Below are 13147 nucleotides of genomic sequence, written 5' to 3'. Positions count from 1 at the left end.
TGCTTTCACTAGATCCACACCTCCAGCCTAGTAATAACATCTTCATGGAGTCATTAAGCATGAGTAATAATCATTAGTATTTATTTAGTGTTCAATAATATTGATTTGAACAAAAAGAAATTTTAAAAGAACTCCAAAATGTAAAGTTAACAAACTTTACAGACAAGTAACAATATTGGGCTTAACAATGTTTAGTCATCTTCTTTCCTATAGCAACTCAGTAGGGATAGTAAAAGATGCATTGACCGGAGCTGGTGGCTCACACCTATAATTCTAGCTACTCAGGAGGCTGAGATCTGAGGATCCTGGTTCAAAGACAGCCCAGGCAAGAAATTCTGTGAGACTCTTATCTCCAAGAAATCATCAGAAAACCAGAAGTGGCTCTGTGGTTCAATTGGTAGAGCACTTGCTTTGAGCTGAAAAGCTGAGGGACAGTGCGCCGGCCCAGAATTCAAGTCTCATGACTGCCAAATAAAGAAATGTTATCATTGCTGCAACTATTACAGAAAATTGGCCTTGTGTAATTGTGAAGTGTAGTTTCTAAGGCTTTATAAAGCTGCTGTTATTGGATGCCAGTGGCTCACACCTATAATATTGATGTTGGTCCAGAAGTGTCGTGGAACATCTGGCCACAAATAGCTCTGTCATTACCAACACCTGTCAGTCAGGATACCCTACAGTGTAGGCTTAGTTGAAATGGCCATCCCAGGAACCTTGTTTGATTTACAGGAACTGTAGCAAACCTGTCTCCCTTAGGAATAATGACAACTGTGGGTTTGTTTCAGAGAATTTCCTAAGAAATGCTGTGAAAGTTTTCCCTGGAAATAGTTGCTAAATTCTATGACATGATGGTTTTGCCATTTATTAGGAACATCATTGCACTTTTTGGGTAATAAAGTATGTCGGAATCCTTTGCCACCATCGCAGGGGACCATGCAGAGGCAGGTAAGCACAGGAGAAAGATTATTGTAAGGTTCATTAGAGGTGCCATATCTCCGCAGGAAAGCACATAGCATCTGCCCTATCCCAATGGTGGGCAGGTCTGGGTGGGATGAAGTGAGGTAAGTAGTGCCCAGGCGGAGAGAGGGAGGGGCCAGCTGTAGGGCAGGAACTCCAGGGCTGGGAGGAGCTCAGGTGTGGGTGGAGCTGAGGACCAGAGGTGGGGAGAATACTAACACAGAGTGCAAGTTGTATTTGTCAGTTTCAATTTACGCCTTTGTCTCACTGAGGGAAAAAAGGGGGGGAGCTTTGGTTCTTTTAAAAGTGCCCCCCCTTTCCAAGCTATGGATGCCATGGAGGGGTTTCCCTACCTCTTGACTTCATGCTAGTGTTGTCTGACTGTGCTTGTTGAAACAGAAAACTGGTGGGTAGGGTGCCAGGCATAGTGAATAGCGTGAGTCAGGCTTCCTAGGTTTCTGTGGGCTGGCAGAGCAGCAGTTGTGCTGGTCATCAGCCTCCTGCACATCAGGCTCTGGATGTGTAAAAACCTTCAGCTTCATCAGGCTGGCTGGGACCAAACCGGTACTGCTGGCCAGTGCCTACGTCCCATGATCCCTCCCTCTATCCTCGGACAATATAGGAAAGACCTGTGGGAGAAAAACCTGACCTGCACTTCCACCCCAGGCCACAGAGGGCACACACGTGCAGTCTTGTCTGCACCCTGCAGGTGGGCCTAGAAAGTCCTCCTGGACCCAAGGCACGCTGCTTCCCACCATTTTGGACCTGAGTCATGCCCGCCATTTTGGACCTGACTCTTGCGGTTACAGACCGTTTTGGAAGTGAGGTGTGTAACTAACCCGTGGGTTTGAGGTGCTCAGGGGCTCCAAACTTTGTCAGTATTTCAGCCCTGGGGAAGTATAAGCAGGCAAAATTTGCCTTTACCAAGCCCTTGTGTACCTGTCATATATTACTAAACAAGATGGGAGTCTTCTTTTCTTGGAACTGTTGTGGCACTCAGTGTTTTGCCCATACCCTGAAGGGGGCAGACTTTCTCATAGGCCCTATTGTTTGTGCAGTGGGAGTTGTGGGACTGTGGTCGGCTGGCTGTGTTTAGTCTCGTGAGGGTCTTTAAGGCGAGACGTCCTGGTTTCTGGGTTGGCATCTTCTATAGGAGCTTTTGGTGAGGAGCTCGATACCCAGATTTCTGTGTGTACCCTGGCAGTGGCCCTCTTCCTTATGGTTCAGATCCAGCTGCCTCTTGGGCATTGGGGCGCATAGTTCCATCTTAGCACGGGACTAGGTCTTCAATTGTGACCTCACTTTCCCTGCCCTAGTGAGGGCAAATCCTTGGCCATGTCCCCTTGGTGATAGTGGGCTGGGATACCAATTTCGAGAAAGCGGCTGCATTGGGAGGTCCATGTAAGTGTCTCCCAGAGACACTCACAGCAGGGACAGAGTTTTTAGTATATGTCTGATTCCTAGAGAAAAGTTTCAGGTGAGTGCAGTCCTGCAGCTTTGGAGGAAGGGCTCAGTTGTGACCTAGGACTATATGTTAGTCCTGGAATAGGGATTTTTCCTGGCTTGGTTGGCCTTACCTCCACATATCTCTTCCCTGGTTGCTCTATCCAGCATTTATTCAATGGTACTGGACACAGAAAACATATGTTTTTTTCTCCAGTTTTTCACATTGAGGGGAGTATGTTGAATAAAGGGCCTGGAGATTGGTAGTGAGGTGCCCTATCAATGAAGACATTCCCAAAACGTGCCCTCTTATTTTTTTGCTTTAGTTTTATCTCCAGCAGCCAGCCAGCAGGGCAGTGACATCAGCCACTGGACACTTCGCCCCTCCAGAAGGCCATGCTGTGGGGCCCCACTGGTTATTACAATATCTTAGGCTGGGTTTTTCATTTTTGTTGTGTCCAGCTAGTGACTGAAATCCTCCTATCTATGCCTTTTTTTTTTTTGGTCGGTTGTGGGTCTTCAACTCAGAGCCTACACGCTGTCCTGAGCTTTTTCATTCGAAGATAGCACTCTACCACTTTGAGCCATAGCTTCACTTCCAATTTTCTAGTGGTTCATTGGCGATAAGAATCTCACATACTTACTTGCCTGGACTGGCTTTGAACCATGTTCCTCAGATCTCAGCCTCCTGAGTAGCTAGGATTATAAGCATGAGCCACTGGCACCTGGCCTGTCTATGCTTCTTAGGTAGCTAGTATTAGTGCCACACAGCTTATTGATTTAGATGGGGTCTTGCTGTTTTGACCCTGCTGATTTGGAACCAAGTTTCTTCTCATGTATGCCTCCCAAGTAGTTGGGAATATAAACATGATTCCCTGTACAATGCTTATTTTTTCAAATCACTTACACAAATTTTGTTGGTATATTGTATTTAAAAAATTGAACTTGAGGGGCTGGGAAGGTGGCTCAGTGGTAGAGCGCTTGCCTTGCATGCCTGAGGCCCTGGGTTCGATTCCTCAGCACCACATAAGCAAAAAGAAAAAAGCCGGAAGTGGCACTGTGGCTCAAGTGGTAGAGCGCCAGCCTTGAGCTGAAGAGCTGAGGGACAGCACCCAGGCCCAGAGTTCAAGTCCATGACTGGACAAAAAAAAATTGAACTTGAGCCAAGGGCCGGTGGCTTACACCTGTAATCCTAGCTACTCAGGAGGCTGAGATCTGAGGATCGCGGTTCAAAGCCAGCCCGAGCAGGAAAGTCTGTGAGACTCTATGTCCAATAAACCACTGGAAAACCGGAAGTGGCACTGTGGCTTGACCTGAAGAGCGCAAGGACAGCACCCAAGCCCAGAGTTCAAGTCCCACGATCAACAACAACAACAACAAAAAATTGAACTTGATTTGTGTGGTGCACTAATGTAATTCAACTACTTCAGGAAGAGATCGAGATTTATACTTCAAGCCCGCTTGGATAAAAATAGAAACACTTGGAAAAAATTGCCATAAGTGAAGTAAGTGAAGCCCTGGGAGACAAAGGCTACAAGTTGTATCTCATATGTGCTACAGTTAACATACAAATTAATAGATATATTAGGTGGTATACAACTATACAAATATATAAATTGGAATATGGTAGATTCAAGGGCAAACTGAAATAGTGTAATTCCTAAGAAAAAAAAACAAAAACAAAGTTTAATAAAATGAACACCAGGAAACAGGTACTTGAAAGGGGTAAGGCAGGGAGAGGGGGTAGATGAATAAAAAGTAGGAGAGGGGAGAATGTAGTCAAGAATGCAATGTATATCCTACAAAATTAAGAAGAGTGAGAGAAGAGTCCAGTTAGAAAGATAGGTGAGAATATTGAAAAGGGTGACATTGATCAAAATGCATTATAGTCATAAACTGCTTTGTTAAATGGCAACTCCTTTGGAGAACTACTTAAAGATAATAAAAATAACAGAGTACATCTAAACAAAATGGATACAGTTGGTTGCACTTTTTGTAATTAGACGAGAAATAGATTGGGAGATGGAAGTGACAGGCCAGCCCTTAATTTAAACAAAAGACCTTATTTGAAAAAACAACTAAAGGAAAAATAAAGGACAGGAGATTTGGCTCAAGTGATGTAGTACTACACAGCAAATTCATGCTGTAACTTCAAACCCCAGTAGTGCCAGATAAACATGGTTTGCAGTTGGAGGTGTGTTCTGGATTCCTGTAATATACTGAACACATGTAAAATACAGAATTTTGAATATCTTTTAGAATTCCCTGTTTTGCTTTCACACTGTTTTAATAATGTCCAATAGTTGGAACAGAAACTCTCACTTTAACTTAAGAATCTATGCTTGATGGTTAGAGTTTTATTTTCTTTCTTTCCTTTTGTGTTACTACTGGGGCTTTAACTCAGGGCCTTTCCTTCTCACTTGGCTTTTTTGCTCAAGTCTAACACTCTACCACTTGAGCCACAGATCTACTTTTAGCTTTTTGCTAGTTAATTGGAGATAAGCATCTCACAGAATTTTGTGTCCAGGCTGGCCTTGAACAATGATCCTCAGATCTCAGCCTTTGAGCAGCTAGGGTTACAGATAGGAGCCAACAGTGACTGACATGCTTTTTTTTTCTATTTAAAAATAGTGTTTCCTAGCTGGGCAATGATGGCCCATGCCTGTAATCCAAGCTACTCAGATGGCTGAGATCTGAGATTGCGATTCAAAGCCAGCCCTGGCAGAAAAGTCCCTGTAAGACTCTTATCTCCAGTAAACTACTAAAAAAGTTGGAAGTGGCATAGTGGTTCAACTAGTAGAGTGCTAGCCTTGAGCACAAAGTGGTTCAGCAATAGCATCCAGACCCTGGGTTCAAGCTCCAGGATGGGAAAAAAAAGTTTCCTATCCTGAACCCACGGAGATGAGATCCTGAATATTCATCCACAAAGATCATATCTGGATATTCTAGTTCTCCCACAAAGTAGGGGTCAATGTGGTCAATGGTGTCTGTGCTGTGGACTTAGGGCAACAATTTTCTGGCCCCAAATTCACAAATCTGGCCATATTCTATTTCCATATTTGTTTCCAGATTCTGTCTAGTTGCATTGGTATATTCAACCTATTCCTTCCCCATTGCCCTATGGTTTTCATTATTTGCCTTTTACATTCAATCCCATATCTGGTAATATATGTCTTTTTATTTTTTGTGAAGTTCCTGGGGCTTGAACTTAGGGCCAGTCCTAAGTTCAATGCTGTCCCTGAGCATTTTTTGCTCAAGGCCAGTGCTCTACAACTTGAGCCACAGCTCCACTTCTGGCTTTTTGGTGGTTAATTGGAGGTAAGAGTCTCACAGACTTTCCTGCTCAGGCTGGCTTTGAACTGTGAGTCTCCGATCTTAGCCTTCTGAATAGCTAGGATTATAGATATGAGCTACAAGCTCCTAGCTTAGTGTGCATTTTTTAACTTTGTTGTTTTCATTGAAGACTGGTTTTCTAAGACCTTTGACTTCTGTAGTCTTGTCAGCTTACCAGTGTCCAAACAAATTTAACATGGTGGGTTGTAAACTAGATTGGTAAAGTCATTCTGGGGTGGGTTTTGGAGATGATCATAGTGAGGTTCAATAAGGACTTTTTCCATCCATGGAAAGAATATTCATCTTCAATTACACAGAAGTTCAGTTTCTCTGCCAGTTTGTCCCTTTGGCTGTAGCAAAGCTTTTATTCCATTTACTTCTGTGGTTTCAATTTTGGGGTATATTTTTAATGGTAATATAACTTTTAGTGATTATTTATTACCCAGAAATATAGGTGGGTTATGATTAACATCCCTAGGTCCAGAAATTTGGCTATAGTCATTTGCTAGCCATAATATATTAATATCCTTTTGAGTAGTTTATCTACCTAGAAATATAATCTGTGAAGAATGAAACATTTTTTTTCCTTCCCGGCCCTGACACTTGTATTTCCCTGCTGCCTAAAATATCCCAGCTCCCTGTCACCAGTGGGACTCAAAACCACATTCAATGAAAGGAGTTACCAGCACTCAGTCAGTTTGGCTGGAAGCCTTTTATTAGACACATGGCATCTGTCCTCAGCTCACAGAGCTGGAGAACAGCCCCATTTGCTTTTCATGGGGGACTTTTATACTAAGGGGTTTCACATAGGTGATGTTTACAAGAGCAAGCAAAAAAGGTTACAGAAGCAAAACATAGCCTTGATTCACAAGAGCATAGGCAAAACATAATTTTGACTCCGTCTACATTATCAGTACTATCAATGCCATTGACATTGACAGTCAAGAAAATAAGTCAAATGATTTTGAGGCTCTGAGCTCAAATCCTATTACATGGAAAATAAAAAAAATTGTCTTTGAACTTTTTTAAAATAGAAAACTGAGGAAGTTTCTTATTTTCCAAATTTTTGTTCATTTTTAGGTGTGAATAGGAGTTGAGATGTAACATATCTTTAAAAAGGATGGTGTGAATCCTTGCATTTTTTTCCAGATGAAGTGAACACAGACTTATCTTCAAATACTGAATCAGTCTGTGCCACCAGCCTTAAATTTTACTATGAATATATATATATATATATGGATTATTTATTTACTTATGCATTTTATTTTTCTGTGGAACTGTTTTTCAACCCAAAGCTTCACTCTTGGTATGATTTGAGCAATGACCCCATTAATTTTATTTATTTATTTATTATTTATAAGTGGCACTGAGATTTGAACCTAGGGCCCCTTGCTTGGTTAGTTTGCTTGCTTACTGGCACCCTACAAGTTATGCTATGCCTACAGCCTGGCTTTGAGTTCATTAATTGGAGAAAAGCTCTCATGGTATATTCTGCCCAAGCTGGCTTCAGCTGAGTCTCTGGAGTAGCTAAGATTCCACACCCTTGCCACTGGCACCAAGACCCTCCTCTTCCCTTCCCTGCCCTTCCCTCCCCTAACTTTTCCTCCCCTCTCCTGCCCTTTACTCTCCTCAAATGCCCTTCCCTCCCCTCCTCTTCCCCCCTGCCTTTCCTTTCCTTCCCCCTGCCCTTCCCTGCTCTCTCCTCCCCTTCCCTCCCCTTTTCTTTCCCTTTCTTTTCTTTCCTTCTCTTCTCTTCTCTTCTCTTTCTTTTCTGTGCTAGTCCTGAGGCTTGACTTCAGGAACTGGACACTGTCTCTGAGCTTTTTAGCTCAAGGCTAGTGCACTAACACCTGAATCACAGCTCTACTTCTGGCTTTTTGGTGGTTAAAAGGAGAAAAGAATCTCAAGTCTTTCCTGCTCAGGCTGGCTTCGAATTGTGATCTTCAAATCTCAGCATCTTGAATAACTAGGATTACAGGCCTGAGCCACTGGCACTCAGCTCCAAGATTTTTAAAGTATCATTTAAAATAATCTCGATGAAGCTCCTTCATTCACTTTTCTTTGGATTTGAGCTTGATCTGCTCTTCTATCTTCCTAAGGCTACCCAGCTTATCAGTGTTCAGACTTCTTTCTGAAACAATAAGAAACCCTTTAGCTTCCACGAAATGGTACCCTGCAAGTTTGATGATGCAATATGTTCCTCTTTTTCAATTGAAGTTTTAAAATTTTTTCAATCTTATTCACCCCAATTGGCTTCCAACTCCTAGGCTCAAACAATTCTCCTGCCTCAGCCTTTGCAGCAAGCAGAAACTCGGGTGTACACCAATATACCTGGCTCTCAGTTGTATTTATTTAAAATGTATTTGTAATATCCATATTTTTAGTGGCATTTATGCCAATTTGTATTATACATAGAGAACACGACCTCCATGAACATAAATATTTCCATGGTTAAAAATGTGGCATTTTTTTGCATTTAGGCTCTATTTTTATTTTATTTTTCCATTTAAGCCTTAATTGAATTTTTATTTTGATGATTGCCATAAGTTTTAAGACCAGAGCTCACTCTTACTTCATTTCTCTTGAGCCTGATGATCTCCAGTTCCATCCACTTTCCTGCCAACAACATAACATTCTTCTTTGGGGCTCAATAAAATACCTCTGTGAATATTTGCCCTGTTTTTTTTTGGGGGGGGGGTCCGGTCATGGGGCCTGAACTCTGGGCCTGGGCGCTGGCCCTCAGCTCTTCAGCTCAAGGCCAGTGCTCTACCACTTGAGCCACAGCGCCACCTCCAGCTTTTTTCTTTTTGCTTATGTGGTGCTGAGGAATAGAACCCAGGGCCTCATGCATGCAAGGCAAGCACTCTACCACTGAGCCACTTTCCCAGCCCTTGCCCTGTTTTTATGGACAATCTTTCTACACATTCTCTTAGGAATTACTACAGTTCAGAGGAGTCACTTTTACTGCGTAATGATACAGCTACATGGAGGAAACTTCTCATTCACCATCTTGCCCTGGAAGCTTTCAGTCATGTTTCTAGTTGTATGGTAATTGAATGTTATCCTGAATGGAAGATTCTCACTTGCTATTTTCCAGGAAACAATGGCTGATGAAGCAGGTAAGAATTTGGGAAAGCCTGAAACTGAAGGGAACCCAATGAATAAAGTCATGGATCTTTCGCAACCACTTAAGAAGTGCACTAATATCCTGCCATTCAAAAATCAACTTGCAAGTGAAGAAGAACCCCATATTGAGACCCTGGCCAAGGAAAAGGAAGAAGGTAATCATATGTTTGATGAATGGGTAGATGCCTGCATGTCTGTAACAGGAAAGAACCTCTCTGAAAGGATGGAAGTCCTGGGAGTTGCTATGAGCATAAAGAACTCCCTGAACATAGCACAGATTCAGTTTTTACACAAGAATCCAGTGCATTTCTTTTCAGCCCATGGTCACCCTGCTCATACTTTTCCTTCCCCCATCATTAGCTTTCTTGCCTGGTGGAATACAAGGGATCTTGCTTTATTCACCACACAAAATCCATATTAGGTTTTTAAAAAGAGGTGGCTGAGTAAGAACAGTACCACGCACGTGCTATTCAGGTAAGGGGTAGGTTTATTCAGTAGACCTGCTGGGACCAGGCCAGGTTGGCACTCCACACAGCTGGGAAAGAGGTAGTCTGGCCCTGGGCTAGGCCTTATCTAGGGTATGGGTGGAGAAAGGTGTGGCCACATCAAATTCAGATATGACCTCAGCAGATGCAGATGTGACCTCTTCCAGGTGTGCCAGTTGCCTAGGTAACACAGGTACTGGGCGGAGACTTTTCTGCGAGGAGGGTGGAGTCTACTCACCATCCAGGAGCGGACCTTACAGAGAAGACTCAGTCTAAGCTGATGTTACCCTTCATTTCTCAGCAGTATTTTTTCCAGTTGTCCACTGCCTCCTCTGTGACAACTTTCTAGGACTTCCATTCACCTTGTTTTATTTCTTAGTGGAAAGTAAGGAAAGATAAAATTGGCATCTTGGCCAAAATGTCCATCTTGGTCTTTTCCATTGTCTTCTAATGCAATTTTAATAACTTTTTTTGCTGGTCCTGAGGCTTGAACTCTAGGCCTAAACACTGTCCCTGCACTCCTTTTGCTCAAGGATAGCACTCTATGACTTGAGCCACTTCTGGGTTTTTCTGTGATTTAATTGGAGATAAGTTTCACAGACTTTCCTGACCAGGCTAGCTTTGAACTGTGATCCTCAGATTTCACCCTTCTTATTAGCTAGGATTACAAGCATGACCTGCCAGCACCCAGTTTGTAATAACTTCTATATCACATATTGTTCTTTTATTTCCTAACGCATTCTAGCATATCACCAGTTAGCTCCAGCAGTTCTCTTCTGCTCACTCTCCTTTCAAATCCTGCCTCTGAGATATACTCTAGCCTTCCACAACAATGATGAAACAAGTGGTTAGACTATGCTACTGCAGGCTATGCTGAAAGCAATCCTCCATTCCCTAAACTGAGACCACAGTAAGATCCACAGACTGTGTACTTCCTGGACCACCATTCTCTCTTGCTTCTCAGCTTCACTCTGGGTTCTCTCTTTCTTTGTCTGGTGGCTGCTATTGTGACCTTCACCACATCCTATCACTCAGTCACTGGATGTGGTAAAGCCAGCTTTGTCTCCTCTTTGGATTTTTCAAGGACACTTCCTAGAAAGGACTGCCACCACTAGAAAGCTATGGCCATTCCCTCTACTGCTTCCTTTCACATCCATAATCTGTTATTAACCGACTTGATACCAGCTATGAGCATGCATCTTCCCACTGGGCACCTCCTATTGGGTATCAACCCTCATGACAATGGAAGCTGCATTAGGACAAAGAGGTAGTTCCTGTCTTGTGTTCCTCGTTGCTGGTTGCCAGCTTCTTACTGGGTGTCTGGAACTGCAGGTGTGTGTAAATGACATAGGGGTGTAATTTGACCCAGAAGTAATTGTGACAAGCATTGTCCCCATAGGATTTGGGGCAATGGTATGCTAATTTCAGCATTTCTGCATGCAAATTGTCTCAAGGCAACAGTTAAGTATGGGGCATAGGAATCTGTGAAGGGTTGATTCTTGGTTGTCCTGTCTACCTAGGTTTCTGTATGCATTCGTGGAGCCGGAGGCTGTCAGGAGGGTTTATTTTTAATTTGTGAGCTGAGGCAAACTTTCAAGCATGAGTTTTTTTTTCTCTTGGAAATACTCATCTTCTGAAATCAATTAGTTTATCCCTTGAGGATCACCTCAAGGTGCATGTGGTGCCATGCAACTCTCCCACCTCATAGCTCATCTTCTCCATTTGGTTTCTAGATGCTGCTGGCAACCAAGACGCCCATGAGCAGCCCATGGAGGAAGGTGAGGGCCCACATGAAGGCTCCTTGTGGAAAAGTCTTCTATCAGAACTTATGCAGGTAGCCAGGAGGTAGTGCTCCCCCTAGTCCACTGGATTCTCTGTGTGTGAACATATCCCTGGTAGCAGCAGAAACCGTTTGCTTCTCAGAAATGGTGGTAACATTTTGGGGAGGGGATCTGAGCAGCAACCTCTCCACAGGTAACTCAGAAGTTGAAGCAATGTCTGTATCAGCTGTAGTGCCTGAATTTTTAAAACATCTTTATTATTTTTAAGTAATTGTACAAACAAGTTTCCACTCACCAAAGCCTAATGAATACAATGCATCTTGACCAGTGTCACCCCTTTCAACATTCCTATCCACCCCTCCCAACCCACTCCTTCCCTTAGTTAGCTTAAATTTAGATTGTTTTGAACTTTTTTGCCATTTAACAAAGAAGTTTATGTGTACAGTGCATCTTGAGCTGAGTCCTCACGTCAACATCTTCACCTCTAGTAAACCTTCCCCTTCCATTATATTTATCAATTTCTTATTGGCAGGACCTGAGGAAATCAATGCTGTTATAAAAAGTGAACTCACGATGGAAATTCAGCAGCTGGAAAAAAGTAAGAATGGTTAATGATAAACTGGGGGAGATGGTCATGTGGTCAACTGCTTGAGGAGAGGGAGGCCAGATTTGCGTATTTACATAATTCACATTGGTTCCTCTGTACTGTGACTAATGCATCCCAATAGATCTTTCTTGATCTTTTTTATTTTAATCTTACTGGATCACATTTGACTTTGCTCATTAAGTATGGGCTAGTATGAACTAAACTTTTTTAAACCCCTACACCCCCACCCCCACACTAACATTGTACACCATGATGCAATGTTATTTAGACAGGCATTCATCAAAATTGTCTTCTATTCTTCATATTTGAAAACCACTGAGGTTTTTGTTTGTTTTTTTGTCTCTTCAGCTTATAAAAGAATCTTCCAGTTGCTTGAGGAAGTGGAAGGACCTACAAGAGTCAAGGAGGAAGTTGTTGAATATGCCATCTATGAAGCAATGAGGTGGGCGGCAATAGGAAATGTCTATATTCTTTTTGCAGCTGGGCCAGGTGAGAGGTATATAGAATAACCCTTTTCACTGAGCTTCTCAGTCGGTGACCCTCACTCATACAGCTGTCTGGTTTTGCTGGGTTCCAGAGCTGACCTGAGTTTGGCATTCATTCTTAAATAAGTCTTTGTCATTGCTTTTGTGACATTTACTGTGTCAACAAGACTCCTTACTTCCATGTCTGTGGTGGTTTCTCTGCCCCAGGTCCCACAGTGCTTACAGACTCATTGGTTCTTTCCATGTCTTTTGGTTGATGATTTCTCTCTTTATTTTCAGGTTCAGAAATGAACACTTTATTAACAACTCTAAGAAAGTTATGGAACTAATGGTCTTCCTGTCCAGCAGGGATAATGAGAACCAAAATATATAACCCTGTTATGAAATTGATCAGTAAAAAGGCAGAAGCAATTGGCTATGTTAGAGAAAGTAGCAAGGTAATACTGAAGCTTCTTAGCATGTTATGATAATTGTATTATAGAGACTAAAGAAAAGAAGTAGAACCTATAACTGTTGTGAATTTCTGTTAATAAAAGTTGCTTTGGCACTGTGTTTGCAAGCACAACCTTGTTTGGAGTCAGTTTCTTTCAAGACAGGAGTTTTTAATGCAGACTCTATTGTAAACCATTTTGTTCATGATTGTCTATGAGTAACCCAAAGTGCCCAGGTAAGATGTTCAGTATCCACACAGAGGCAGTAAGTATTTTTCTGTGTACATGACTTGATTCTGCTAGGGAGGTCATCCTGGCAAGGAAGCTGTCATTGAACCCATTCTGGCCCCAACTTGCCATCTTTCCACCTCAGCCTCTGACTGCTACACTAGGGGCATACATAAATATGACTCACACACTAAGCAGTATTTTTTTTACCATACTGGAGATTTCACTAAGAACTTTGGACTTTCAAGGAAGGTGCTGTACTACTCAAGCC

General features: G+C 42.5%; 1 protein-coding gene across 1 annotated transcript; it reads left to right on the top strand.

The window, feature by feature from the left end:
• Nucleotides 1-892: 892 nt before the first annotated feature.
• On the top strand, nt 893-12641 carry LOC105986991 (integrator complex subunit 6-like). Its single transcript, XM_013018123.1, has 6 exons — nt 893-945; nt 8831-9014; nt 11078-11122; nt 11658-11723; nt 12081-12174; nt 12497-12641. Exons 1-6 carry the CDS (start codon nt 934-936, stop codon nt 12588-12590), a joined length of 495 nt encoding a protein of 164 aa, XP_012873577.1. The 5' UTR covers nt 893-933; the 3' UTR covers nt 12591-12641.
• The last annotated feature ends 506 nt before the right edge of the window (nt 12642-13147 follow it).

This window comes from Dipodomys ordii, unplaced genomic scaffold, assembly GCF_000151885.1.
Source record: "Dipodomys ordii isolate 6190 unplaced genomic scaffold, Dord_2.0 Scaffold38, whole genome shotgun sequence".
Taxonomy (NCBI): Eukaryota; Metazoa; Chordata; class Mammalia; order Rodentia; family Heteromyidae; genus Dipodomys; species Dipodomys ordii.
Note: the sequence above shows the minus strand (reverse complement) of the source record. Positions and strands in the feature narration are given on the sequence as shown.

Bases quoted from the DNA above. Each gene is read 5' to 3' on its own strand.
- LOC105986991 (XM_013018123.1), top strand. The intron at 11,724-12,080 runs GTAAGAATGGTT...TTGTCTCTTCAG, and splicing joins AATTCAGCAGCTGGAAAAAA to CTTATAAAAGAATCTTCCAG. The intron at 12,175-12,496 runs GTGGGCGGCAAT...CTTTATTTTCAG, and splicing joins GCCATCTATGAAGCAATGAG to GTTCAGAAATGAACACTTTA.